Source organism: Stigmatopora nigra, chromosome 2 (genome assembly GCF_051989575.1).
Source record: "Stigmatopora nigra isolate UIUO_SnigA chromosome 2, RoL_Snig_1.1, whole genome shotgun sequence".
NCBI classification, from domain to species: domain Eukaryota; kingdom Metazoa; phylum Chordata; class Actinopteri; order Syngnathiformes; family Syngnathidae; genus Stigmatopora; species Stigmatopora nigra.
In genome coordinates this window covers 18,173,152-18,200,962 of record NC_135509.1, presented here as the reverse complement: position 1 = coordinate 18,200,962, position 27,811 = coordinate 18,173,152, and the positions used below count along the sequence as shown (strand labels likewise).

The window sequence follows — 27,811 nt, the reverse complement described above, 5'->3', positions numbered from 1 at the left end:
ATATATATATATATATATATATATATATATATATATATATATATATATATATATATATATATATATATATATATATATATATATATATATATATATATATATATATATATATATATATATATATATATATATATATATATATATATATATATATATATATATATATATATATATATATATATATATATATATATATATATATATATATATATATATATATATATATATATATATATATATATATATATATATATATATATATATATATATATATATATATATATATATATATATATATATATATATATATATATAACCTTTTTATTTGAAAATGCTACCATCTAGTGGTTTGCTAAAGTCAATTGTGGAGGTGAAATCTACCCATGAATTCAACAAAATATATAATTAAGTCATCTTTATTGTTTCAATTGACCAAAACTTTTCTTTATAACTACATCCAACAGCATTCTAAGTCACTGTGACATTAACAGCAGTGTGACAAAATGTCACATAAAAAAAGGAGAAGAAACAAAATCTTGACAAAACTATTGACAATCGGTTAATCCCAAAGTCCATCTTAAATTATTACATCTTGCCCCAACCCGTCGAAACCACGTACATTGCACATCAGTTCAACACAGCATAGCATCAATTCTCTTTCGTATATACTTGCTTTGAAAAGACCACCCACACACCTTTGTAACTTGAATCAGAATAAAATGAACAATGAAATGGTAAAGGAATATTTTTTCAACTTGTATTATAAAATAACTGGCTTTATATTCAATTTGTGAACCTTTGTATTCATTCTTAACTGCTAATTTGATAATTCAGTAAGAAAAAATAAATCATCAGTCATAATGCACCAAGACACACCCTGATTTTATACTGCAATAATCAAGCAAAGACCAAAAATGTAATATTCTACCTTTTTCATGACATATAACTAGGTTTAAATCATCACGTCATTTGACCGGAATTATGATTAATATATATCGAAAATTTTTGGGTGTTGAGATTTACATTGTAAAAAAAAAAGAATATTTTATGACTTTATGAGTTCAGATAATCAATACTATAGGCCATAGGCTACGGTTGTGCATCTAATTTTGGACTAACTGTACATAATGAAATTTCCTTTAGAAACTAAATGCTATACAATAGCATTTTTTGCATTGATTCTGCCAGTTTTTTTTTAAAGTGCTAATTGCATGTTGAACTATTTAATAAATTTGCTTCTATTCTACCTCTCTCCAGTGGAAATGTTTTATCCTTGCCTTGTAACTCACTATCTGGTACTACACATGCTCTTCTGGTATTCTATTATATGAGAAAAGAATATTGTACATATTGGCTGCTTTATTTTACCATGGTAAATCTATGGCTATTATCTCCTTTGGTAACCATCTGGCTGATTAGAAGTTCTTTGCAGTACCATACCTGTCAACTGGTACGTTCTCGCCGTAATTGGTACAACTGAAAGCCCATTTTTATATTGGTACGCTGTACACATGAAAATGGTACGCTAAACGGTGATTTTGAGAAAAAAAAATAAATTAAGGCACTTTCTAGCCATTTTTCACCATCCGCCATTGTTTCTTCCCGGAAACGCATGTCTGCCAAGTGATATATGTACCGGCGCCTCTGATTGGCTAAAAAAAAAAGATCATGATAAACATTTCGTTTTGTAACACTTTCACCATGTGATTTCCGTTTCCTGTTCCCTTGTTTATGTTTACTTTCATTTTCACTTGTTGTTCGTGATTTTTTACAAAAAAGTAAAGTGGTAAGATTTTCCATGTATTTATACATATATGTAAGGGCGAAAACAAAATTTGGTAAGATCACAAATGGTTCGAGGTTGACAGGTATGCAGTACTCAGAACTCTCCTTTTGAGACAATAATAGTCAATATTTAGACTGTGACATTCTTGTACAAATGATTGCACTATGTTGACTTGTATGGCTATATTAGTTTTGTCTGAACATAAAAAAATGAAGAAAGGGAGACATTACAACCCTAAATTGCCAGACAGAACTCAATATCTTGTGCATCATCATAATTTTTTCACAATATAATATAATTCGGTCTTTTGAGTAAAGATTGACTAAACACTAGGATGAGAAGTTGTAGGGGGTAGATCCTTTACAAAGTCAAGGAGTTTCATAACAAGTCCACCATAAATGTTGTGAACCAAATGATTAGAAAAATGCCAACAAAAGAAAAAATCCTCAACACAATTTGCATAAATCTCTTCAATAGATAATCTGCTTTATACAAGAGTACATTAAAATGGTACACTTACAACTTGCCTAGCAACAGAAAGTGACTTGCACTGCAGTAGTACACCTTTTAGTGTACCTTAGACTTAATATGCCACCATCTAGTTCACTCAAATAATGAAATAGGCCAAAAAAAAAAATCAATCAAACGTCCTTACACAGTAGACAATTCAAGTAAATTAGCATTTACCTCCTTTCCATAATAATGGTGGCAAGTCTTAACTTCAAAGCTGACTTATATGGAAAAATGTTAAATAGAACATCCGTCACCATACAAGTGAAACGACGTGTGAACAAGTTTTGACTTTGCAACCAGGGTCATCTAGTTTTAACAGAGAAAATTCATTAACAGATAGAGCATTGTGAGTAATTTTATGATATCATTGTTCACTCAGGAATGAAGTACAGAAATGTGGACCACAAAGCTTCCGTTTTCTGTTTTTAGGATTTTTTTTTTTGCCTTGAAATACAGCAAGTGAATAAAAAGTCACATTTTTTTACAATAATCAATGCACAAATGTAAGGACAAAAGCACAAATCTAAAACCAAAAAATTGAGACAGATCAAGACAATTCTTTTTTTTTTATCCCTCTATTTTTCTTTTGATTTCTTTCATTTGGGATTAAAATACACAATAACCAGCGTCAAAGGGTTCACAAAGACATTTGGACTTAAATTTAAAAAAGAAAGAAAGAAAAGAAAAAGAAAAAAAAACATGAATTTTAATCCGCCACAGTCCCTACGCTTAATGTGGGATGGCGACCTCGAGCCCAGGATCGCCCAGCCGGTTGTTTAATTGTTGAATAAACTAACTGGTATTTTTCGGTCAACGACTGATAATGTGGCAGCATGATTGTGCTGTGTTCGTGTGAGGCAGTTAACAGTTACCATTTGACTGTAGTTGGTCACCACTACGTTGTTGTAAGAGAGGCACTGCATCACACCATTCACACTCCATGAAATTGTGTGAGGGGATTTTTGCTGTACAGTGTTCAGCACACAGGTTAAATCAGTAGTGACTCACGCTTTACCCTATCAGGTTAAGGGTTCAGAGAGCAGAGAAACATGGCTGTAAATCTGTGACCAAGTGAGGAGGCATATGGGAGGATTGGTTTCAGCAAAGGCGGGATAATAAAGCCCTCTGGACTGTATGTCCAGCCAGCCGAACTGGGTAAATGGAGAAAGGGAAGTATGGGACATAGTTCATGTGGTGGATGGGGGTCCACAGGTGAAAAACACATTTTCTCCAGACAGAATCCATAAAGATTGGAGGCCGGATTTCCACCCATAAAGACACCTGCAGACCAGACAGCAAAGATGTAAATCATGTTTTCTGTCATTATTCTCAGGGGATAAAAAGGGTTTTGTTGGAGGTCTAATAGGCACGAAAGTATTATTCACATTGACTTTAAAAAATTGACAAATGGGCTGGGTCAGCACAAGATACGATACATATAAAAAACTGCATCCGTTAACAGTACATAAGACACATAAACAGAAAAAAAGGACTAAAGTATTAACATACTCATCACTCATCATTCAAGTAGGTCTAATAGGCACGAAAGTATTATTCATCACAGTGGGTAAAATAATTTTACTGGGGGCCACATTGACTTTAAAAATTTGTCAGATGGGCCGGGTCAGCACAAGATACGATACATATAAAAAACTGCATCCGTTAACAGTACATATGAAACATAAACAGAAAAAAAGGACTAAAGTATTAACATACTCATCACTCATCATTTAAGTAAAAACTATAAAGTGCAAAGTAAAATAAAAAGGAATGTATTAAGAAACATTAAAATGTAATTAAAAAAAAGATAGAGTGGCTGTAAAACACAAAAAAACAAAGAAGAGTGGACAGAGCTACTGCCATTGGCTTCCGCGTGACGGCGCCATCTTGGGGAAAAAAATAAAAAATTATTTGGACAACATCGGCGGGCTGGATTAAAACCCCTTCCGGGCCGGATGTGGCCCGCGGGCCATAGTTTGCCTATTTTGTACTAAAAGATAACCATGCAACATTGCAATTATGTATATTCGAGTATAGTTAAGATATATTTAATAGCCATGTTATTTTAGGAATTAAGGTAGTATTTAATTCATAATCTAACATATTTTTTAACAGAATTAAGATATTAATGCATCAGTATTATATTAACCATTTGGATATAGCATCACCAAAATAGGCAATCAATGTGAACTGATAGTTGCATTAAATAAATAAACCAAAAATGCCATTAAGCATTAAAAAATAGGAGGGGCGGGACAATAACATCGCACAACTAAGTTATGAATATGTCTTGGTGTAGCATGACATGATTATACTTACAGAGCTACTTATTGTTTCCACATGAGGTTGGGAAGGATAGCTTCAGCAGATGGTTTCAAGGTGTCGTGAGCTCTGCTGGAAAAAGGTAAATGGACCGAATCATATACTCGTCCACAAATAAGCACATATTATGCAGCAAAAATGTGTCTCTCACAGGTGGGTCATTCCATTGCTGTGGAAGATCTTCTGGCTCAGGCGGGTAGGACATCCAAGATGGACTGCGATACGAAGATGGTGGGGACATGACGAAGTAGTCTGAATAACCTGGGTGGTTTGCTGATATAGCATACACTGCTGTTATTGGGTTTCCTTTAGGCAAAAATAAACACAGAATTAATTGTTGAATGAGCCCACTTTCTGGATTGCTAGACATTTTCTGGGTCATTTTCATGTATTTTTACAGCAATTTATATTGTTATACAAATAACTGTGACATAGCAAGAAGAAATATATTCCGTATTTTACATATATTACAGATACAATTGAATACAAGTCAAAGTTATTTGATTTTGCCAAATTAACATTAAAGATTAAACCAACTAGCGTATTTTTCGGACTCTTAACTGTGAAGAAATAGTGTTTAAGTCGCACTGTTGTATCAGTCTCATTTTTTTTGAGAGGGAAGAACAAACATGTTTTAAAGTAACAGTGGTAAAATGGGGAATAACAGGCTAATTAGGCATTTGTTAACATAACAGGCTTTCAGAAAACTACAAAACTATAAAAAAAAGTTGCCTCAGAAGAGTCCAAACATAGCAAAGACTGATATGTTCAAGTGCATATGTTACTCAGATATTGTTTTCTTTCCAAGACACTAACCAAATTGCAGCTATTTCCTGCCTTTTGTAACAACTGAATTCCAAATTTGATGCAAAGTAACAAGTCAGTAAGTTCACAAATCTGAAAATTCTGTTGTTTATTATTGATTTTTATCTTACCTGAGTAGGTGCTGATGGACTGGTCAACAGTAACAGCAGGGAACGTGGTCCTAGTTAGCGGCAAGTAGGGTGCGCCGTTGTGCTGTTGGTCTTGCAGATCAGAGGCCTCAGAAACTCGAGGTTTCAGACTAACATCGGGAGTAGAACTGGAAATCAAAAACAGTGAAGGGTGTTAGCTGTTGGTTAGTCAGGTGAGCTAAAGGTGATATTGTGAAATATACACCCCTTAAAAGCTTTTAAGCAAGACAAGCCAATCCAAATGTGATACAGACAAGCACCTGAGCTTCCATCACAACTAGAGTATATTGAGTCACAGGTTCAAGGCCAGGGCACAGTGACGGAGTAATTTATGCAAAATTTGTGCTACCCAAATATTGAGTTCATTAAAAATGACCCGACACGGCAGTCGGGTGGTTAGAGGGCCGGACTCAGAGTTCTAGGAGTTAAGGGTTCGACCCCAGGTTGGTCCTCACTGTGTAGAGGTTGCATGTTCTCCCTGGGCTTATGGAAATTTTCCTTCCACATCCCAAAAACAAGCAGGGCAGGCTGGTTGAGCACTCTAAATTGCCCTTAGGTATACGTGGAAGAGTGAACATTTGACCTCTGACCCCTTATGCCCTGTGATTGGCTGGCTACTGATTCCCAGAAACATTTCACATTCTTTCATATTTAGGAGTTTCATTTCTAAAATGTGCTGTGTGTATGTGTGTATGTGTGTATGTGTGTGTATGTGTGTGTATGTGAATGTATGTGTGTGTATGTGTGTGTATGTGTGTGTGTGTGTATGTGTGCATCTGTGTGTGTGTGTGTGTGTGTGTGTGTGTGTGTACATGTGTGTGTGTGTGTCTAGTATGTGTCATTGTTTATCTTCAACCTACACAAGGGACTAAAGATAGGAATTAGCCCTCAGCACCAATCTTACATATTTACATGTTTGTTAACATAAATATAAATATGTTCATTAATATGTGTCCCCTATTAAAAAAAATCTAACTCGAACATGTCTCAGAAGAAATGTTAAATATATTCATGATCCCTATATGAGTTTAACTAACTTAATCGATTACGTATATGAAGCAGCACTGTATTAAATTATTTTTTTTCCCCACTGTAATTTCCCTTCTCTTAATTCCTGACCCTGCCATTATGTTCGTGAAGTGGTTATCAAATGGAATATTAAGCAAGAAGTAGGGGATCCGGCAATACAATTGTGCTGTACTAACTCTGCTATTTGACTTCCAGCCTAATATTTGTGATGTAAAAGTACGACTGTTTTTGAAAACAAATCCAGGAAAACTTAAGGCAACAAAAAATGAATGCAACTTTAAAGGCACTACAGCTTTGTTCCACCAGATGGCAGCATGTGTTCAGTGCAAGTGCTGCAAAAGGTAGGTCGCGTGTTCACCAAAAAGCCTTGCAGCGTAGGATTTGAGCAAAGAAGCTGTTTCTTCAAGTGATACAGACTAATTCAAGATGGAGATAGGTAGATAGGATTGTGGGGAAAGGGTGAATTGGGAATGTATTCAAATGCCACTCTTCTTAATATTCTACCCCATCTTTCCACTCTTCTCAAGCACTTTTTTACACAAACTCTCTGTTGATGCGAAGGAATGATTACACTAAATTCAAAATTTCAATTCATGCCACATTCTTTGTGCCAGTAGTCTATGTGAGGATATGAAAATGATTAATCCTTTGTTTAATTTTAATATTTTTATAGCCATTTTAAAAGATCAAGAGAGGCTTGAGCACATCATTGGCTGGGAAAGATTTCCAACTTGATCCCATAGTCAATTGGGATATACTTTTAATAAGGAAAATATTCTCCTTGTACCCTGCGATTGGTTGACCAACGATTCCCCGCCTAGTGCCCATGGTTAGTTTGGGATAGTCTCCAGCACCCCCCACGGTCCTTGTGAGGATAAGCAGTTCGGATATTGAATGAATGAATTCAATGGATTTTTTTTCCCTTTGCGACATGTCCATTTGATTACCCATTGATTTCACCTTTATTCCTGTCTCTTCAGCTCGCTGAATCTTGTGTTACCCCAGTCTGTCTACATGAACTCATTTGTTAGCCCCTGGTCGGATCATCTGTTCTGTTTTTGCCTGATCACGCCATCTTACTTCTCTTCCCGTATGCTCATTTCTTCTCCTGTCCCTTTGTGTTCTCCTCGTGAGTTTGATTTTTGTGTTCAAATAGCTGCTTTGTTACTTTCCCCTAGCTTTGGTATTTAAGGTTTAATTTATGTGAACATGTCTATGTTATTAAAGATGACGTTAATGCACCCTCGCTCCTCTGTCAACCTGCTTCTCAGCACGTGGCTCCAACTCGCTGCACACGTCAAAATTAGCACACAACTATTAGCATGTAATTAAATGCGATGCCTGCAATGTTTAATAAATAAATAAATAAATAAATTGTATTGTTACATTTTACAGAGTTACAAAGGTAACCCGGCAGATGCGTAGTTAGCGTGTTGGCCTCACAGCTCTGGTGTCCTGGGTTCAAATCCAGATTGGTCCATTGTTGTGGAGTTTTCATGTTCTCCTCGGACGGGCTTACATGGGTTTCCTCAAGGTACCGTATTTTCACGACTATAAGGCGCACCGCATTATAAGGCGTACCCTGAATGAATGACATTTTTTCCACATATAAGGCGCACTGTATTATAAGCCGCACTGTCTATTTTGGAGAAAATTTAAGACTACTTTTAGGTGCGCATTATAGTCGTGAAAATACGGTAATTGCTATTGACTTCCAGGTATGAAGCACTCACTACACAGGCACCTCTAGAGCCAGCCATTGTTGATGTTTTGGATATTTTTTGTATAAAATCTTGCAGTGGAGGAGGAGCTATATGATGAAAGATTTTCTCAACTAAGAGGGCATCTGCATATTTAACAGTATTGTTTCAGTTCAGGCATTTGTGTTTTTTTAATATCCAACAGTGGTGGTTTTTCGTTTTTGGTTTTCAGTTTTTTCCATATATAAGGCGCACTGGATTATAGGGCGCGCTGTCTATTTTGGAGAAAATTTAAGACTTTTAAGTGCGCCTTAAAGTCGTGAAAATACGGTACTTCGGTTTCCTCCCACATTCCAAAACATATGCATGGTAGGATGATTAAATGAATGTTCTCATCTCATCTCATTTTCTGAACAGACGGACATGACCAGGATTTGAACTGAACACCCCAGAGATGTGAGGACCAGACACTAACTACTCGCTCCACTGGGCCACCCTGAATGCATGTTTTTACAAAATATATATTTTTGTATTATTAAATAAATAGGGATATAGAAGTAAAAAACAAAAAAAAAAATAATACCCAAAATCCATTCATTCCTTATTCATTAAATTTTTGAACTACTTATAGTCACAAGGGTCAGGAGCTCATCCAAAATATTTCAGTCATTCATTCATTTTCTGAACCGCTTTATCCTGACAAGGGTCGTGGGTGGAGCAGGAGCTTATCCCTGCTGACTTCGGGCACCGGGCAGGGGACACCTTGAATTGGTGGCCAGCCAATCGCAGGGCACCAGGAGACGGACAACCGTTCACGCTCACGTACCTAGGAGCAATTTAGAGTGTTCAACTGGACCACCATGCATATTTTTTGGAATGTGGGAGAAAACCAGAAAACCCATAAGAAAACCCACGCAAGATTAGGAAGAACATGCAAACTCCACACAGTGAGCATCCCCCTGGGATCGGACCCTCGAAACCCCCCAGAACTGTAAGACCAACGTACTCAACACTTGGTTGCCAGAATAATATAATATTAAATATTAATGACACTTGCTAAAAATGTAACCTATTTGCTTCCATGCCCTCAAAGAAGCTGTGGTGGGAGGTTCAGGCTCGCGGGTAGCTGCAGCCTATCCCAGTTGAAAGGGTGAAACATCCTAAACTGGTGTCCAGTGAATCATAGGGCACACACATGAACAGACAACCAGTTGTACTTGTTGTGTGTTTACGTGTGTGTATTGTAAGAATCAGATCCTCATGTTGAGGTTGTCTTTTGCATGCTGCCCTTGAACACACCATGTGAGTGTCAAGAGAGAGAGAGCGAAACGTGCGGAAGAGTTGAATATTACTATCGGCTTTGGCGGACATTAGCATTGTTATCTTCTTTGAGTTCCAAAATAAATTAAATATTTTAATTTTAATACTTAAAGTTAGTCTTTGTTGATTTAGTATTTTGTTTACCAATTGGCAAATGTCTTTGCATTATTCATTTATTTTAATGGCTTAGTAATTCATTTTGTTATCTCTTATTCCTTATTTTTTCATATATCTAAAATCAAACTAACACGATCATATTCCGGTTTCTGTAGTATATCGGTACAATATAAAAAACTAGCAGAGCTTTCCACAGGCTTCACTTTATATCCGTCAAAAGCAGCGCTTTGTGTGAAATAGGTTATCTTTTCTGCGTTTTTAAGACACCATATGATTGACTATGCAGGCGTTATCATAGTGTCTGAGGGATAATACCAGGCGGACCATTTTTCTTTTAAATGAAAAAGCGCAACTGACGTATTGTAAAAAAAAAAAAAAAGATTAAAAAAAAGACCTGACTGATTGCTATAGTCCAAATATAACTGCATATTGCACATGTAGTACTACCGTCTCAGAGAAAGTCCAGGAGGAGGTCCAGGTCTTGAGGGTACCAGTGGTGTGGGAGACCCAATGCCCATATCAGGGAGTTGAGTGAACCGGAAACCCTGAAAATATGAAAGTATAATTATTTGTTGTGACTATTACACATTCTCCTATGCTTTTTAAAAATGTATGAAATGTGACTTAGGGCTATGTCGATAGATTATAGCTTTATCATAAGAGCAAGACAAATCCCAAAACTCAAGCAGGGTACGTGGTGCAAATTTACTATACAGAATTTCATCTCATCTCATTTTCCGAACCACTTTATCCTCATTAGGGTCGCGGGATGTGCTGAAGCCTATCCCAGCTGTATCCAGGACAGAGGCAGGGGACATCCGGAATCGGTGGCCAGCCGATTGAAGGGCACAAAGAGACGGACAACCATGCATATTCACACCCATACCTAGGGGCAATTTAGAGTGTCCAATCAGACTACAATGCATGTTTTTGGAATGTGGGAGGAAACCAGAGTACCCAGAGAAAACCCACGTAGGCCCGAGGAGAAGATGTGAACTCCACGCTGGTGGACTGCTTTGGGCTTGAGCGCAGAACCCCAGAGCTGTGAGGCCGACGCACTAACCACTCGCTTCACTGGGCTGCCACTCTAAAAAATATATATTCCAAAGGTTGCTTTAATTCTTCTTCATGCAATGACAAAACTTTAAAATAGGTCATTCTCAAGAATGAAAACATATTTTTACAAGACATTGTAATCTTTGAGAAACATATTCCAAGACTTGATAAATGTCATGGAGGGCATAAAGAATAGCTTTGGTTAAGGGTGTATACTCACTTTTGTACTAAACAATATAAATAAAGATTTAATTTTGTGTTCAGTGTTTGACTTAAACTGATATTGAATTAAATGAAATGTTTATTAAAATGGTATTTTCCAAGATTGGTGTAGTACTCAATTAAGTTAAATCTTCAACATAGTTGAAATTTAGAACTACCGCTTAAGAGAATATGAATAGTGTCAAGAAAAATTATACCATTGCATCAAAAGAGGGAATATTCTTTTTCATTAGGTATTTTAGCCACGGCATATATGATCTCTATGCAGTTTAAGTAAAGTGAATACTCCAGGGCATGAACAATTTTAGTTTTTTTGAGGCGTGCAATCCAAAAGTATAGCATTTTGTATTTGTACTATTATGAGTAATACTACACAATATAGGGGTGGCCCGGCGGCTTGAGTGGTTAGCATGCCTGCCTCACAGCTCTCAGGGTCTTGGGTTCAAATCCAGGTTGGTCCACCTATGTGGAGTTTGCATTGTCTCCCAGGGCCTAGGTAGGTTTTATCTGGGTACTCTGCTTTCCAAAAAACATGCATGGTACGCTGATGGGACACTTAATTCCCCCTAAGTATGAGTCGGAGCATGAATGGTTTTCCGTCTTCTCGTGCCCTGCGATTGGCTGGCGACCGATTCGGGCAAAACCTCTGGCCCAAAGTCAGCTGGGATAGGCTCCAGCACTCCCTGCAACCCTAGTGAGGATAAAGCGGTTCAGAAAATGAATGACTGAATACTCTTACAATATATGCTGTGAGAAATTTGAATATCAAATGATCAAACTGGAGACCCCTGCCACAATGAAGTTTGTAGTATGTTCTCACTGGTTTCGGCAAGCTGCACTGGTGCAGATCCTCATAGCCAAGGCTCCTTTGTCTATTTCCACAGGGATGGTTCATGGTTCCAGGGGCGCTTGTCACTCCATCACTGTAGTGACTGGTGTGAGATGGGTTATAGGCGCTGTGGACGTGGTGGTGGTGATGGTGGCGTCTAAGTGTAACAGAGGTTAATATAGTGAATATACCAGCAATCGTGTTGCTTTCCAACTATTCTCCTGCATATTACAGTGTTCCCTTGCTACTTCGCGGTTCAGTCACCGCGGAATCAGAGCTTTGCAGATTTTTTTGTGAAAAAAAATAAAAAAATACATATATTACATTGAGACAACATATTTTACTGTTTTTTTTTGTTATAACATGTATTTCACTCTACCCGTATTCTATATGGTGTACTGTATACAGGGGGCGGGGGGTGGGGGGATGTTAAAAGATATTATTAGTAATTACATTCAAATTAAGCATTTTTGAAGGGGAATCCCTACTTCGTGGAAATTCACTTATCGCGGGTGGTCCCGGTCCCCATTAACTGCGATAACCGAGGGAACACTGTAATTGCGAACAATAAGTTACAAATACTTTGCTTGCTGTGTGAATTTCTTATTTTTCTATTTAAAGTTAAAATCTCTTGAGGGCACTTGTATTTTTTCTTCAACTAGAAAAATATTGTAAAACTTGAAGTTGCATTATTGTGAAAAAAGTAAGAAAAAAATTACGTAAAGCAAACTTACTTAGTAAGAGGGGAAGGTTGGTCATGTTCCCCAGGCGCCAGACTAAAGGCGTTGCCAAGCAACATATGCATTTGTGTGCAGACGTCGTCAATGGATGGCTGAGAACTCAGTGTGGAGGAGTCAGAACCGCGGTGAGCTTTCACCCCCAGGCTACCATTTCCTGTGCCAGTAGATCCACCCCCAAAGCCAATAGAGCTCATCAGACGGTCTACATTGGTTTCCTCAAACGGCTCTTGTTCACCCTGCAAAGTGCAATGAGAAAGGATATATGTAATTCTTCATAATGAGAAGTAAATAAATGTTCTTTGTTAATTATGACAACTTTTAAAATACAACTAGTTCGATTACAAAATTTTCCTTAGAGTTATTCCACTAAAAATGAGAATTAAACAACACAAACAAGATAATTATGTCCAAGATTAAAAAACATAAAAATAACAAAAAAAAACCCATTATTTTTCAATGGGTGGTTTATTTCTATTTAAATGATTCTTCCATTGTTTTCATGTTACAAAAATTTCAATATTAACAGCATTGTTGAGCATACTAAAACTGCTTCTCAGCCAACACAAATTTCTTTCATATTTTACTGTAAAAAGAAAATGTAACGTCTTCGCAATCACGTACAAAGAATTGACAAAAAGTAAATATTCATGTTAACTTATGTTAACACCTGTCCACAATGTAAGATCAACGTGCATCGACTGAGATTCTAGCTTTTTTTATTTCCATTAATTGAAATCTTCTCATCCGTGAAAGATGATTTTATTTTTTTCTCTCCATCTTTTTTTAATTACATTTATATAAGAAAACCATCTGTTAAATTGCTGCTCACAGTAGTGACCGCTGTCCCTGAGAGGACTAATTTTTTAGGTTCAGCTAATGCAGGGGAGCAGACGGAGTGAGGGACATTAAGGGTGCTGTCTTCCTTTCGTCAGCTTCAGCCTGATTATAGTTAAGTCATAGCTTCTCTGCTTTACATTATGCTTTATTTATTTGCTTATTTCGGTATTTTATTTTAATATTTGTTCAAAAGTAATATATTAACCTGCGTGTGTTCGGGTACGTATGGGCATAAATTATTCGAGTCAGAGTGAATTTAAAAGAAAGAAAGATAATTAATACACTGCTCTGGGAAGATATTCTATATCACAAGTGTCAAAGTGGCGGCACGGGGGACAAATCTGGCCTGCCGCATCATTTAGTGTGGCCCGGGAAAGTAAATCATAAGTGCTGACTTTCTGTTTTAGGATCAAATTAAAATGAAGAGTATAGATGTATATTACATTTCTTGATTTGACCCCTTTGAAATCAATAATTGTCATTTTTTAATAACTTTTTTTTGTGTTTTTAGTTCAAAAATCATTTTGTAAAACCTAAAAATATATTAAAAAAAGCAAAATAAAATAAAATTGTTTTAGATCTATAAAAAACAGAATATTCAGGGCTTTTAAGTCAGCCCTTTTAATCGTTTATAAAAACAAGTCTAAATATTATATCTAAAATGGTCCGGCCCACATGCGATCGAGTTGACGTTAACGCAGCCAGCAAACCAACCCGAGTCTGACACCAGTGTTCTATATATTGGATATTCACGCCAAAATATGAGGTTTCATCATATCTTACAGCGATTTTTTGACCTGGGATTTTATGTAATGAATTATTCCCATACTGCACACTTACATCGTAGCCGTTGTTGCGGATGCCTCTTCTGGCTCTTTCTCGAAGAACCAGAAGGTCCATTTCGGTCTCCACTGGGCTAGGGCTGCTGAGGGACTGCCTGCTCCAGTAGGTGGGCTCTCGTGGGTGAGAATACCTGGCATAACATTGAGCGGGAGGATAAAAGATACATATAGGTGTATTGCAAAAAGTTTTAAAATAATAGACAAAATAAAGAGTGAAGTACATTAATGGTGATTTTTCAGAACTATTATTCATTTTTAAAATTATAATATCATATAATAATATATTTTTTTCATCTTTAGAGTATATGAACATTTTTAACCCCCTTTTTCACTTCATTATCCTGCCAAGAGAAGTCGGTTGGATCAAATTTGAATTCTATTGCCTTTTGTTGTTTTTGCTATATGCAAAATAGTACGTGTAAGGTATAATGTTAGGCTACTTTGCATTGCAATGTGTGATGGAATTCACAATTTTATATCATATTTTTTTACTATATTTCCGCTTTACCTCTTATGACAACCAGCAAAGGAGGCCCTCTTTTCCTCTGCTGTCATTGGCTCCTTGACTCCGTTGTCATGCCGACTATGCCGACTGTGACCATAACCGTGGCAGCCTCCTTCCGAAAGAGAGAATTCTCCGTAACCCTTTCTGCGGCCTTTTTGGCGCAGTTTATTCTTGTAGTGCTCAATATCCGACTTCTGCTTCAACCCACCATGATTGGCCTGCAGATGATATATTTGACAAACCAGAAATATTATAATAATAATAAAAATGTGCCTCAAACATGCCTTCACTTTAGATCTTGTGAAAATTTACCTTAGAGCCTGTATGTAGAAATATGTAGTAACGTTAATATAATGAAAGTTAAGTGGCCTTGTTTACATATGCTTTCTCCATCTAGACAGGAGTAAGACTGTACCAAATGAAGGATAAGGATGCTTTAGTAATTGGAAGAAACATCTTTGACTTTTTCCCTTCCAAAAAAATGCTGGGGCGTTTCTTAATAGACAGATTACATGAATTGCATCAAGGGAGATAGATCAGTGGCGTGGGCATTCAGAAACTGGCTTCACTCACATCAAACAAACCAAAGAAAGGGATGAGGCTTGAAATGTAATGGAGAGGATAACACCAATTACCGTATTTTCACGACTATAAGGCGCACCGCATTATAAGGCGCACCCTCAATGAATGACATTTTTTCCATATATAAGGCGCACTGTATTATAAGGCGCACTGTCTATTTTGGAGAAAATTTAAGATTTTTAAGTGCGCCTAATAGTCGTGAAAATACGGTAATTGCTATTGACTTCCAGGTATGAAGCACTCACTACACAGTCACCTCTAGAGCCAGCCATTGTTGATGTTTTGGATTTTTTTGTATAAAATCTTGCAGTGGGGGAGGAGCTATATGATGGAAGATTTGGTAAACTAAGATGACACCTGCATATTTAATAGTATTGTTTCAGTTCAGGCGTTTGTGTTTTTTTAATATCCGACAGTGGTGGTTTTTCGGTTTTGGTTTTGTTTTTCCATATATAAGGCGCACTGGATTATAAGGCGCATTGTCTGTTTTGAAGAAAATTTAAGACTTTTAAGTGCGCCTTATAGTCGTGAAAATACGGTACATTGAATTTACTGTATACAATTGATTCAGGATAGTTCAGGTCAGGTCAAATAATCACAAGTTGTGAAACATTACAGCATTTAATATTTTAAATTGAATGAAATAGCACTAATGATTAAAAATATAGTCTAGTTGCTAGACTCTAGTTACTAGACTTTAGCCTGAGAGATCATAAAAATCGAATAGGAATGTTATTTGATTGTGTATGGGTCAGGATTTGGGTTTTTTCCTACATAAATGAAGGAAGTGTGGGGGTGAGTAAGTGAGAAGGTACGTGTCTGTGTGCGTACATGCATATAGAGTAGGCGTGGACTTACCTCGCCATTCGGCATCACAGAGTCTTGGCTATGAGAGGAGGTTGAAGGGTAGGAATAAGTTGGCTGAGCTGTCATGGGTTTGATGGTGATGAGCCGTAGAGAGCTTGTGTGGTCATCATATGGGTCTGTGAAGAATAGGATGAAGGTGAGCTGTCCCTACAGGCATCTGATATTGCAGTCAGAAAGAATGTCGGCACATTTTTCAAGCTTCAATTTGTCAATGTTTAATAGTGGTTATAGCATAACATAAAAACCAGAATATATGTGTACTTTGTGTCATATATGTCTTCTCAGTTATTTCTTTTTTTTTGTTCCATTATCTGGTTGAGCAGAATGGGTGAGGCAGTGCTGCATTAGGTGCGCTTAGCTCAGTTGCTTTTGTACTGAGGCTTTGCCTGTGTGCATCATATTGATTACTTCTATATTACTATGCATATTATTTCTGTCTTCAGAATATGTTTTGGAATCCACCCCAAATTTCTCACACATTGACATAGTATATGTTGCTCATAAAATCTAAAAAAGATGAAAAGTAGAAAAATAATAGTTTTTTTTATTTTGAAAAGGATCATCATCTGATTTATTCAATACTTTTGGGGATTCTCATTTGAGAGTCCCGATTTCTTGAATTCTTATTACATTATAAGTTGTACTCGCACTGGCATGTGTTTTTATAGATCTGCAGTACTGTGCCTTATTAATAGTTTTAGACTATTTGTTTACTATTTGTATAATGACCCCTAAATCTATTCTCACTCATTTATTGTAATTGTGATTGTAAATTGTGTAAATGGATTTAAATGTCTGTATGTCTTGTGATTGATTGAGTGGCAACCAATCCAGTGTACAGTTTGGCTTGGGTATTTTCCAGCTTTCCCTCAAATTTCAAATGGCACTTTAGTAAGAAATTTGTCAAAGTGGTTAGCCTAATCTACACTCTCCGGTGAAAACTCATTTAAAAAGACCGCTCAGTGTGTTTCTGGATCCTATCAAGAATTAGTACTTAATTAGAGGGATTAGAAGATTGTGATCAAGTGCATTCCAGGAAATAGAATCTTGTTTAACCAATTGAATATTTATTTTATTTTATTTTTTTATGATGTGTTGTCATGGACAAAAACATTGTTAAAAGACAAGAATTCTGGAGAGTAGATTTGTTGTTTACTGCCATAACTTAAAAATAAAGCAAAACCAACCCAAAAGAAACGGAAGAAGGTTTTGCCAGTCCACCACAGTGTTCCACCTTTGCTGTATCAACAGGATGGCCAAAGTTGAAAAGTAAAACAACCATAGTTTACATCCCAGATTCATACCATAGCAGGTATTTCTACAACTGTTTTAGGAGTTTATCGGTTTTCACATGCTGTGTGCTAACAGTACATGTTGCTGTTATAGCCTATGTATTTTGAAAGAGTTCACACAAACATGAAATTATTTGTCATTGATGTACAACGGTGTATTTTATAAGTATGATAAACTATTACTTTTTATATTGATTTATTGCTTTACCAATTCAATTATTCATCTTCAACACAGCTTAGGCTGGCCAATGAAGACACTAAATCCAGTGGTCTTCTTGGCTAAAACTGTTTACCTGCAGACCACAGCTTGCTTTGGCTTTCCAACACTACTTAAGAAAGACTTACTTGAACTATCTGAGTTAGGCACGGCATCAGCCATTTTATTTGGTCTCACAAACCAAAATCAATCAGCCCACAACTTCCTGTGGCTTTTGCACACATCCTGACAGGCAGTGAGTAAGTTACACCCAGTAAACAGCCTGCAATTAATCAACATCACGTCCCAAAATGGCAGCGTCTATTACCTGGGTCAATTTGTGCATTCATGTTGACACATTATTTTCTCAATTATCATAGTTCCAAGAGATATGTGATATGTGATTTGCATATTTAAATTCTTGGAGCAACCATGAAGATCATTTATAGCAAACCTTTAGTCCCTTTAATTGTATGCGTGCACATTATCACAAGAAGACCCAGATGGACAACGTTGTGGTATACTCAGACACATATGACTCATTGCCTGACATTATAGAGCCGACAATTTAATGGCAGGAGTAAAACTGTCTGCCATCATGTATGTGTATATAAATATGAAATAAATACCAGTACTATTTAGTGTTTACTACATGTGTTTGAGTGAGGAAACTCTTAAAAATAAAAATGGTTAAACATCAACATCTATTACTATTTAGTGATTATTTATTTATCATTGCTATTTAGTGATTATTTCACATTACTATGTATTGATTTCTATGTGTTTGCCTGTTTGTTATAGCGTCCATAAACTCAGCAGGTGGTGCGATTTGGCACTGATTGTCTCCAAAACTAACCATGGCACTCATCCTGGACTTCAGACAGAACAAGTTTAATCTGCTGACCTACCGTGGACTAATTATGTCTTGATTTATTTGTCTGTCTGCTGTTATTAGTGCGATATGTGGTGGAAGCTTTGAAATCTCATTGTATTTGTATAATGACAATAAAAGCATTCAATTCAATTCTATTCAATTAATGTACCTGTGCGTGTCTTGAGAACATTTGGTTTCAAAATATTAAACAAATATATTCATGTGTAATTAAATTAAATGTGTATTAACTTAGGGGTGAGGTAATATGAAAAGACATTGGGCGGTGATCTGCCTCATACTGGCTGACTGAAGGTAAGTGAAAGACAGTGAGAGTTAAGTGATCCGCTCGGGGGGGTGATGCGATGTATCCATAACGGCAGAATGCCAAATTACGAGTCAGAAATTATCACTTATTTGGGTCTTTTGCCGAGAAAACACACCTTATGGAGAAGCACTACCAATTTCGTTATATGCAGTTCTGGGTATGATGACAATTAGGCTTTTGTTGTTGATGATGACGACAAAGCCTATGTCCGATTATTATTATTTTTATTATTAATTAACCCCCCAAAAAATTAATGTTGTACTGATCAACGACTCCTGCCAACAAAAGTATTTTAAAATTACTAACCTCCCACGACTTACTACGTACTACCTCCTACTAATTTCACCCACACTATGGTGATAGAACGCATACTGAGTGATATGCTTTGATGAAATTATTGCAGCATAGCACACAGAATAACTTCCTGACTACCAGGAAAAAAAATGTTGTCCAATCACATTTATTTTGAAATTCCCCAATCTATATGAAGGAATTGGAATACTGCACATTGATATCACTGGAAAGGTCTGAATGGCTTCTATAGAGCCCAAAGCGATTGGATGCACTGGGTGGGAAATATTTAGTTTTACAAATGTCCTCTATAGAGGACAAATTTGAACTACTTGTAGTCAATAGGATATGACAAAAGCAGATACAATTACTAATTTACTTTTCATCTTTATGTGTGGGTTATGGGACATATACTAAATCTTTTATGATTAGAAAATGATTATTTGCATAGCAGACCCAAGAAAGGCCTCAAAAGAGATGCAAATCAGAGTAATAATAATACAACAGTATGTTGCAACTAATAATAAAGAAACATAAATCAATTAATGGTCATATTACTAAATAAAAATAATAAAAGGTCATGTTTGTAACCTGTAAAATGAGTAAAATGTTATCCAGTGCAGTAAAAATACTTTGAAACAAGTTGTCAATTATTGTTTAATGCTAAAACTGCAAAAAGAAGAATGTGAAAAAGCATTTTTAAACGGATCAATTTCCCACAGAATCTAACATTCACGTCACGGTTGAGCTGCAATCCTTGCCATTTTAGGTACAGCCTGAAACCTTTTACAATTTTAGATTCATGCGCTTGTATGGCTTATGACTTATCCAGACACCCAATGAAACAATTCTTTCATCCTCCTACTTTGATGTTTCTGAAAAGTAACCTAAGGCAAAAAAATGCACTTGCTGTGTTCCTGTAGAAATGTAAGAAAATTGGATTTTTGTGGTAGAAAGACAAAACATATCCCTTGATATGGCTGTCAGAGTGTGTCATTCTATACAACTAAGCGGTGTCATCAAGCGGGAGACTGAGTCACTGTTTGGCTATTTGGGTTTTCATCATGTACACTTCATTAGGTCACAGAAATTATCCTCCGGGAAAGATGCCATCTGAATTTTGCCCATGGAAGTGCAACAAATGTATGTGTAAGAGATGGCTCAGTCAACAAAGTAATAACTGTACGGAAGTATCATTTACAACCCACTGGTATTGAAAAAAGTGAAGTGGACTACTACTCTCATTTTGGTTGATTTTTTTTATCGTTCTTTACCTCTAATTTACTTAATTAGCGATATATATATATATATATATATATATATATATATATATATATATATATATATATATATATATATATATATATATATATATATATATATATATATATATATATATATATATATATATATATATATATATATATATATATATATATATATATATATATATATATATATATATATATATATATATATAAAAATAAATAAATAATATATATATATATATATATATATATATATATATATATATATATATATATATATATATATATAAATAAATATATATATATATATATATATATATATATATATATATATATATATATATATATATATATATATATATATATATATATATATATATATAAATAAATAAATAAATAAATATATATATATATATATATATATATATATATATATATATTTATATTTATATATATATATATATATATATATATATATATATATATATATATATATATATATATATATATATATATATATATATATATATATATATATATATATATATATATATATATATATATATATATATATATATATATATATATATATATATATATATATATATATATATATATATATATATATATATATATATATATATATATATATATATATATATATATATATATAAAAATATATATTTTATACTTAGTTTTCACTTAAATGTTCCCGCTCACCGTTGGCACTCCTTTTGTGGAGATCATCCTTTCCATTTTTCCAGCTTCCGCCAGTGGCTGTCTTCCTAGCCGAGGAGCTCTTGCTGGCATTCAGCTTTCCTGAGCTGTTACTCGACATTGAACCATCCTCACTTGGCAACCTCCTGTGGTATCCATGGCAACACAGAGAGGAGGTGAGGAATTTAGTCTCAAAGGCACAAACAGAACAACATGTCATGGGTAGTAATTCCAAAATACATTCAATAAATGATTATAAACTGTAATTATGTCGGATTTAAAATGTTTGATGAATAGAGTATCCTATTTTAATGTTATTCATGCAAGAACTAAATGTGAAAATAAAGAGAGAAAAAACTCAAATGAAGGGTTAATAGCCTTTTATTGTTTATTATTAGTAGTACTTTAAACACTTCTGTTGTTCATAGCAATATTTTGTCGTAAGAGCCCCAAACTCGAGATTATTCCTTCAACAACATCCAAGATATCCCTGAATTAGCAAAATCACAAAATAAAAATGCATGTGAATTTTTAAATTGATCTTTTGAGAAATTTTTAATAATACATAATACTACTGAATTTTTCAGCTGATAGGCTTTCTCAGATTTTGAATAGGGCTGCCACCAATGAAATATAATGTTGTTGTTTTTTGCACTCTGAAAGGTTGCTCTAAGCTTAGCCATTACTTCCGAAGTTGGCAGAGTTGTTCAAAAGAAATTCAGAAAGTGAAAAGACATAAAAAGTAATTATACACTACAAAAATGATCTGTTAGTATTCATTCATTATCGGTAGCACATATCCTCACTAGAGTGTTCAACCAGCCTACCCTGCATGTTTTAGGGATGCGAGGAAACCATAATACCTGGAGAAAACTCAAGGAGGCCTGAGAGAAATATGCAAATGCCACGCAAGAAAGTCGGAGTCCACTAGGATTAAATCTTGAGCTCAATCGATTACATGCAAACCATTCTTCCACCTACCCCCTTATCTTAATAAATGTTATGTTAACAAATGCCAGTTTATTACGTCGATAATCAATGGTTGTGAAACAAAATTCCCCAGAAAAAGGAAACTCATCCTTTAACTTATATCATAACCAGTGCGTTTTTCAGCTAATGCAACTTTAAGCATTTTTTATTTATTCCTTTATTGCCCCTGAGCGCATGTGAACTGTGCACAACGCACAAAACATACAGGCGTATTCACCCATAAAAAAACACGCAGATATACACACTGCCTTGAGCCATGTATACCAAAATAGGTACACTATGTGGCAGGCATATCTAGTCTACAAGTGGTGTGATGTGCACATATTCTGTAGATCAGACATCAAGAGCCTCTGGCAAGGCTAACACAAATACACACAAACACACACTATTGCCAGTGTAGCGGTCAATACACAGAGTCACATTTGAAATTATGTGGTCAAAGGCAAAGTGCTGCAAGCTTAAAAGAAAAAATACAATGCATGCTCGATGAAACTTTGAAGAGTGCCAAAAGGGCTGTAGTTACACATAATCAGCTATTTGTCCATGTTTTGAATAAAAGTGTGGAATGTTATTGTGATGATGGGGTCATTTTGTATTCTCATTGCTAGGTGTCAGAAAAGTTATAGAATAATGTGTTAGGATAAAAGCCATGGCAGATGTGTTACTTGCATGATGCAAGACACACGGGAGGCGACGTTCCTTACGTTCAAACCATTTTCTACGGCAGTACTACGCATAACCCCTCGCGGCGAAACGACACGTGGCAAATAGTGCTGGAGCACGTGCAGTAGCAAGTATGTGACAATAATATAATAGGAAACAGTTCAATTTCTGTTGCCATCACTGCAACCGACAAGCAACGGGTTTGTTGATCGACAAATCACCTGAGAGGACACTGGCCAACCCAAATGTTATAGAATAACAGTGTGCATCATTTTAACAATTTTGTTTCTGGACGAGCAAATCAAGTATACTGATATGAGATCGGCTATGTCAATTGGTATAAAAGTAATATATTACCACACCTATGTTTTTATACATCATATATTTATCTAGTTATGTATGTATGTACGTACGTACGTACGTACATACGTATGTATGTATGTATGTATGTATGTATGTATGTATGTATGTATGTATGTATGTATGTATGTATGTATGTATGTATGTGTGTACGTACGTACGTACGTACGTACGTATGTATGTATGTATGTATGTATGTATGTATGTATGTATGTATGTATGTATGTATGTATGTATGTATGTATGTATGTATGTATGTATGTATGTATGTATGTATGTATGTATGTATGTATGTATGTATGTATGTATGTATGTATGTATGTATGTATGTATGTATGTATGTATGCATGTATGTATATATTTTTATTTATTGATTTTATATAAATCCTTAAATATATATTTTAGTTGGAAATGGCCAATGTACTCTTAGTACTAATATTAAAACAAGCAATGAAGCATGCAACACGAGTACATCGATGTTGGTGCAGATCAGTCTGCAAAAAAAAGTGTGGCATGCTCTATAAAGGGAAATAAAATCCAATAACCATATGTCAAGTTTTATGTGGCGATGCTCATTGATGGCCTATCGAAATACAGCCAGACCTGGCAGGATGTTGAGGCTGTCATCGTGACTGGCCTAAAACCAAGTTGTTCCATGCTCTTAGTTTTTGGTTTTTCCATGCTGGCATATGTATTCTGCATGTATTTTGTTTCCCTCCCACATAACCTTAAGACTCTCAATCATCCATAACTTATATGCAAATTGGGAGGCTGGCAACAATTTTAGGCTCCACCTTTTACTCGCCCAAATTTCAATTCAGTTTGCCTTCAGCAAACCGAGAACCCTAACATGTCAAGTGTTATAGATGGATGGATGTAAATCTGAGGGTTATTTTTGTAACGTTCCTGAACAACATAAATACAAACACAAGCATGCTGTTACAGTTACAGTTAGTTTTGAAAATCTAATGATCCAGAAACATCAAAATCCAGTGAATGCTTGGTTTCTGTCGTCAAAGTCTTCTGATATCATTCGACTTTTTGCTAAATATTGATTCTGTTTAGCGTATTTGAGGCTTTTTTTCTATATTAAAAACAAGAATGTTTTTTCCTCTGCTGAAAGACTGGCTTCATATTGGTGTTTTATGGTGATAATCAAAATAGCAGCTGTTGTGACAGAGCCCATTTCACTGAGAACATGTGTATCAAAGAGCAGTTGTTAACTTACCCTCCTTTGTGTATGTCAGCAGATGGTGGCCTCTTGTTGCCAGTCCCATCCTGGTACACTTTCTTATCCAATGACATTGACAGGGGGGCATCTCTTACAGGCAGCCCCAGAACCAAAGTGTCCTTGTTTAAAGAGATGGTCTCATCACCACTTCGGCCCATATGTTTCTTGGCATAGTCAAAACCCTGAACAGGCTAAAGTAATAGAAAAAAACAAGAGTACAAGTAATTATTCATACGGGAGAGGTCATAAAAATATTTGCATTAATTTACTCTAAGGAAATAATGGTCAAAGAAAGACAGCAAAAAGCCCATGCTCTACAACAGGTGTGCCCAACTCCAGACCTCAAGGGCTATTGATTAATGATTATTTTCAACTTTTTATAAGTAATTGTTTGTACAGGTCAGCGTTTGCCATCAAATGCACCATACAGCAGAAATGAACAGTCATATTTGAAATGTGACAGAAATGTGTGCAAAAACTATTTAAACTAAGGCCAGGCTCATGCATTTAGGAACCCTAAAACGAAAATTACACCATTATTTAGTAAATCCTTCTTTGCAGAAATAACCTCTAGATTTTGGTTGTCGGTATTTTTGATCATTCTTTACAAACATCTCAATTTCAGTCAGGTTTGATAGTTATTTTAGCTTGAAAAGCTGACTTTAACTTCACACTAAATCATCTCACAGCACACAGTTTTAATACCATTTTGCTATTGGCCGGACAGCCAGAGTCATTGCCGGAAATAATGTAACGCAAGGTCGTGCTTTATCGTGCATGACTCCTTAATCTAGTTAGTTTCAGTGGTGGCCAATGATTTTACTTCACTCCCCAGGAAATCCAATACTTTTATCAGAAAAAATGGCTAATGTAGGAAATTGCTTCAACATGAACACAGCCAATGTAAGCCTCGTAGTTTTCTGTCGAACAAGCGGTGGTTTTAATGAATTGAGCACAGAGGGAAATGGATAAGCCAGTAAGTATTCTATTATTTTGATCAAAACATTTTATTGAAGACTTCTTTGACCAAGAGACACGTGGCTAATGAAAAGTCCTTAACCATGAGATGGGAAGCCGAAATGACAAGTCTTGGGCCCCAAATCGCTGTTTTAATCATTTCTAATGATAAATTCTTATTTTTCAATCGCTATAGTTGCTTGTAAAGATGTTGCTAATAATACTTGCCAATACAATGGAATGCCATCATTACTGTTTGCCATCTCATTCTAGTAATGAGACAATTTGACATTGTTCAGCTGATGAGTTTTTCCTATTGTCCTAAAAGGTCTGAAATTTTTATACCACATTTGAACCAAAGAGTGTAATTTGATCTTTTGCAAAAAGAAAACCAAACAAAACAACAGCAAAAACTGGAGACATAAATAAAAATAGTAAGAGTAAAAAAACTACTGATAGAATGTATTATTCTTGTTTTTTTATTTATATGGGGTATTAAAATGTCCACAAATTATTTTGAATAATTAGAACAGAATGTGGGCTTCAATTTGTCTTATGAGTCCTGATCTGCACCGGTTTGCACATGCTAACGAACTATGCACAGTTTTGACATTTCAGCACATATCCCAGGTGGTTTTCTGGAGCACTTTACTCTTTCTCTAAAAGCACTGGGCAAGAGAGAAAGAAAATAAATGTCACCGAACAGACACAATATTTCTGGTGCAATAGCAAAATCTGGGAAAAGTTTCCATCCATTACTACTTTTTTTTCAATGAAGACAAGGCTAGGGGATTGGGCTAACAAGGTCAACTTTTGATGGATATGCTTTAAAATTGAATAACCACTTATGAACTAATGAATATGAGGGCTGGCCTGATTGTAGGAGAGTCACTGCATCGGCAAGTCATTTAGCCCCCTATTTGCTCTGGGGCTTTACTCCTAATTGCATTTTTGAGCTGTTTGTGGGTGTTTTTGTCAATTATGTGTATCTTATGGTACCCAGACGTCTGGTCGAACGGACGTTCGGTCTAAGGGACGTTCGGTCGACGGGTTCCCTGCCGGACATTTGGTCGAACTGACGTTTGGTCGCCGGGTTCGTTTGGTGCCAAATTATAATCATGAGAAAGAGAGAGACAGAGTTTACTGTTGAAAGCGATCAACCAGGTGCGAGCCAATCCGGCGATGAATAACATGTACACACCCCCCAATAATAGGCAACCCCCCAATAATAGGCAATTATTGGTAATTTTGATATTAGATATTAATGCTTTGACATTTACAAAGTCTCTCTCTCATGATTATAATTTTGAGAGCGAGAGATTACCTGGTTGATCGTTTTCAACAGTAAACTCTCGGCCTCTCTCATGATTATAATATAAAAAAAGCTGCAATTGTAATGCATTTGTCAGGGTAAGACAGAAACTGGGGAAGAACTATTCAAAATAAAAAGGTGTGAATGACATATTCTTGAGTACCTATTTCCTCGATGGAAGGGGGTAATTGAATGGACTCTCATTGGAGGCTCTAAAATGGCATGGTAGACATCCAATTGTAAGAAAACAATGGAAAATCTACAATACTTCGCAAACACATCACATTCCAAGTCAGGTGTGAAGAATAGAAAAAGAGGCGAATACGTATTTTCCTGAAACCTCTAATGCGTTGACTCATTCTTTGCCTCGCCCCCATTTCTCTACAATATGGCACAGAGAAAGGAAAAAGAAGCTCAGATCATTTTCCTTTTGCAAAACATAGCAGATGAATCCCAGAATTTTTTCTTTGCTTCCTTTTTCTATTTCGAGCCGCTCTAAAATAGGATGCTTAATGTATTCGATGATGCATACTAAATCTTGAGTGCATGTGAGGTTAGGCGGCGTGGGCATCAGGCTGACAGCATTGTTAATAATTCATCCGTAATATACACCACTGTGCCATAAGATAACCTTTTAACACGTGGCTGAGTGTCAGGGAAATTGATACATACTCGTGTAGACACAAGCACGCATTGGTGAGAGCGCTCACAAGGTTTGTTTCTTTTTTATGTGGAAAATGCATTGAGAGTGCAAACATTAATTTGCTTGAGGGTGTTCACTGTTTCTGAGGGTGTTGAGCTTTGTGTGTTTATAACAAATGGAGCACTGTGTGTGGGGGGTGTAGCGGAAAGATACATTTGTATTTCTCAATAATGTAAATCCCATTAACATATAACGTGGTCAAAGTGCATAATCCATTTGAATTTGTCTCCCCTTAAAACTAAATTAAACTGTTTTTGAAAATCTATTCTGATTAATTGATCATGCTGATCAGGCTAGTACAAATACAACTAATCTATGATCTTATCGACTCCAGATGAATATTGGTGTCCAATCACCCTACCATTCATGTCTATGGAATGTGGAAGGAAACCGGAGTACCCGTTGAAAACCA

The 27,811-nt window shown here is 35.7% G+C and overlaps 1 protein-coding gene across 4 annotated transcripts in view; it reads right to left on the bottom strand.

Annotated features, from left to right (window-relative positions):
- Positions 1 to 1,875: 1,875 nt before the first annotated feature.
- kiaa1549la (KIAA1549-like a) overlaps positions 1,876 to 27,811 on the bottom strand; it is a 77,544-nt gene continuing 51,608 nt past the window's right edge. For 3 of the 4 annotated variants that reach the window (XM_077710216.1, XM_077710219.1, XM_077710218.1), the window contains 12 exons: positions 24,425 to 24,618; positions 21,187 to 21,329; positions 16,212 to 16,336; positions 14,775 to 14,989; positions 14,265 to 14,397; positions 12,582 to 12,823; positions 11,839 to 12,004; positions 10,188 to 10,285; positions 5,557 to 5,702; positions 4,773 to 4,927; positions 4,619 to 4,693; positions 1,876 to 3,580 (listed from right to left, as the gene is read on the bottom strand). In XM_077710216.1, the coding sequence (XP_077566342.1) occupies positions 4,661 to 4,693; positions 4,773 to 4,927; positions 5,557 to 5,702; positions 10,188 to 10,285; positions 11,839 to 12,004; positions 12,582 to 12,823; positions 14,265 to 14,397; positions 14,775 to 14,989; positions 16,212 to 16,336; positions 21,187 to 21,329; positions 24,425 to 24,618 (1,650 nt within the window). In that variant the 3' untranslated portion in view covers positions 1,876 to 3,580; positions 4,619 to 4,660. The remainder of the gene's footprint in view (positions 3,581 to 4,618; positions 4,694 to 4,772; positions 4,928 to 5,556; positions 5,703 to 10,187; positions 10,286 to 11,838; positions 12,005 to 12,581; positions 12,824 to 14,264; positions 14,398 to 14,774; positions 14,990 to 16,211; positions 16,337 to 21,186; positions 21,330 to 24,424; positions 24,619 to 27,811) is intronic. The other variant, XM_077710217.1, reaches the window with a different exon arrangement.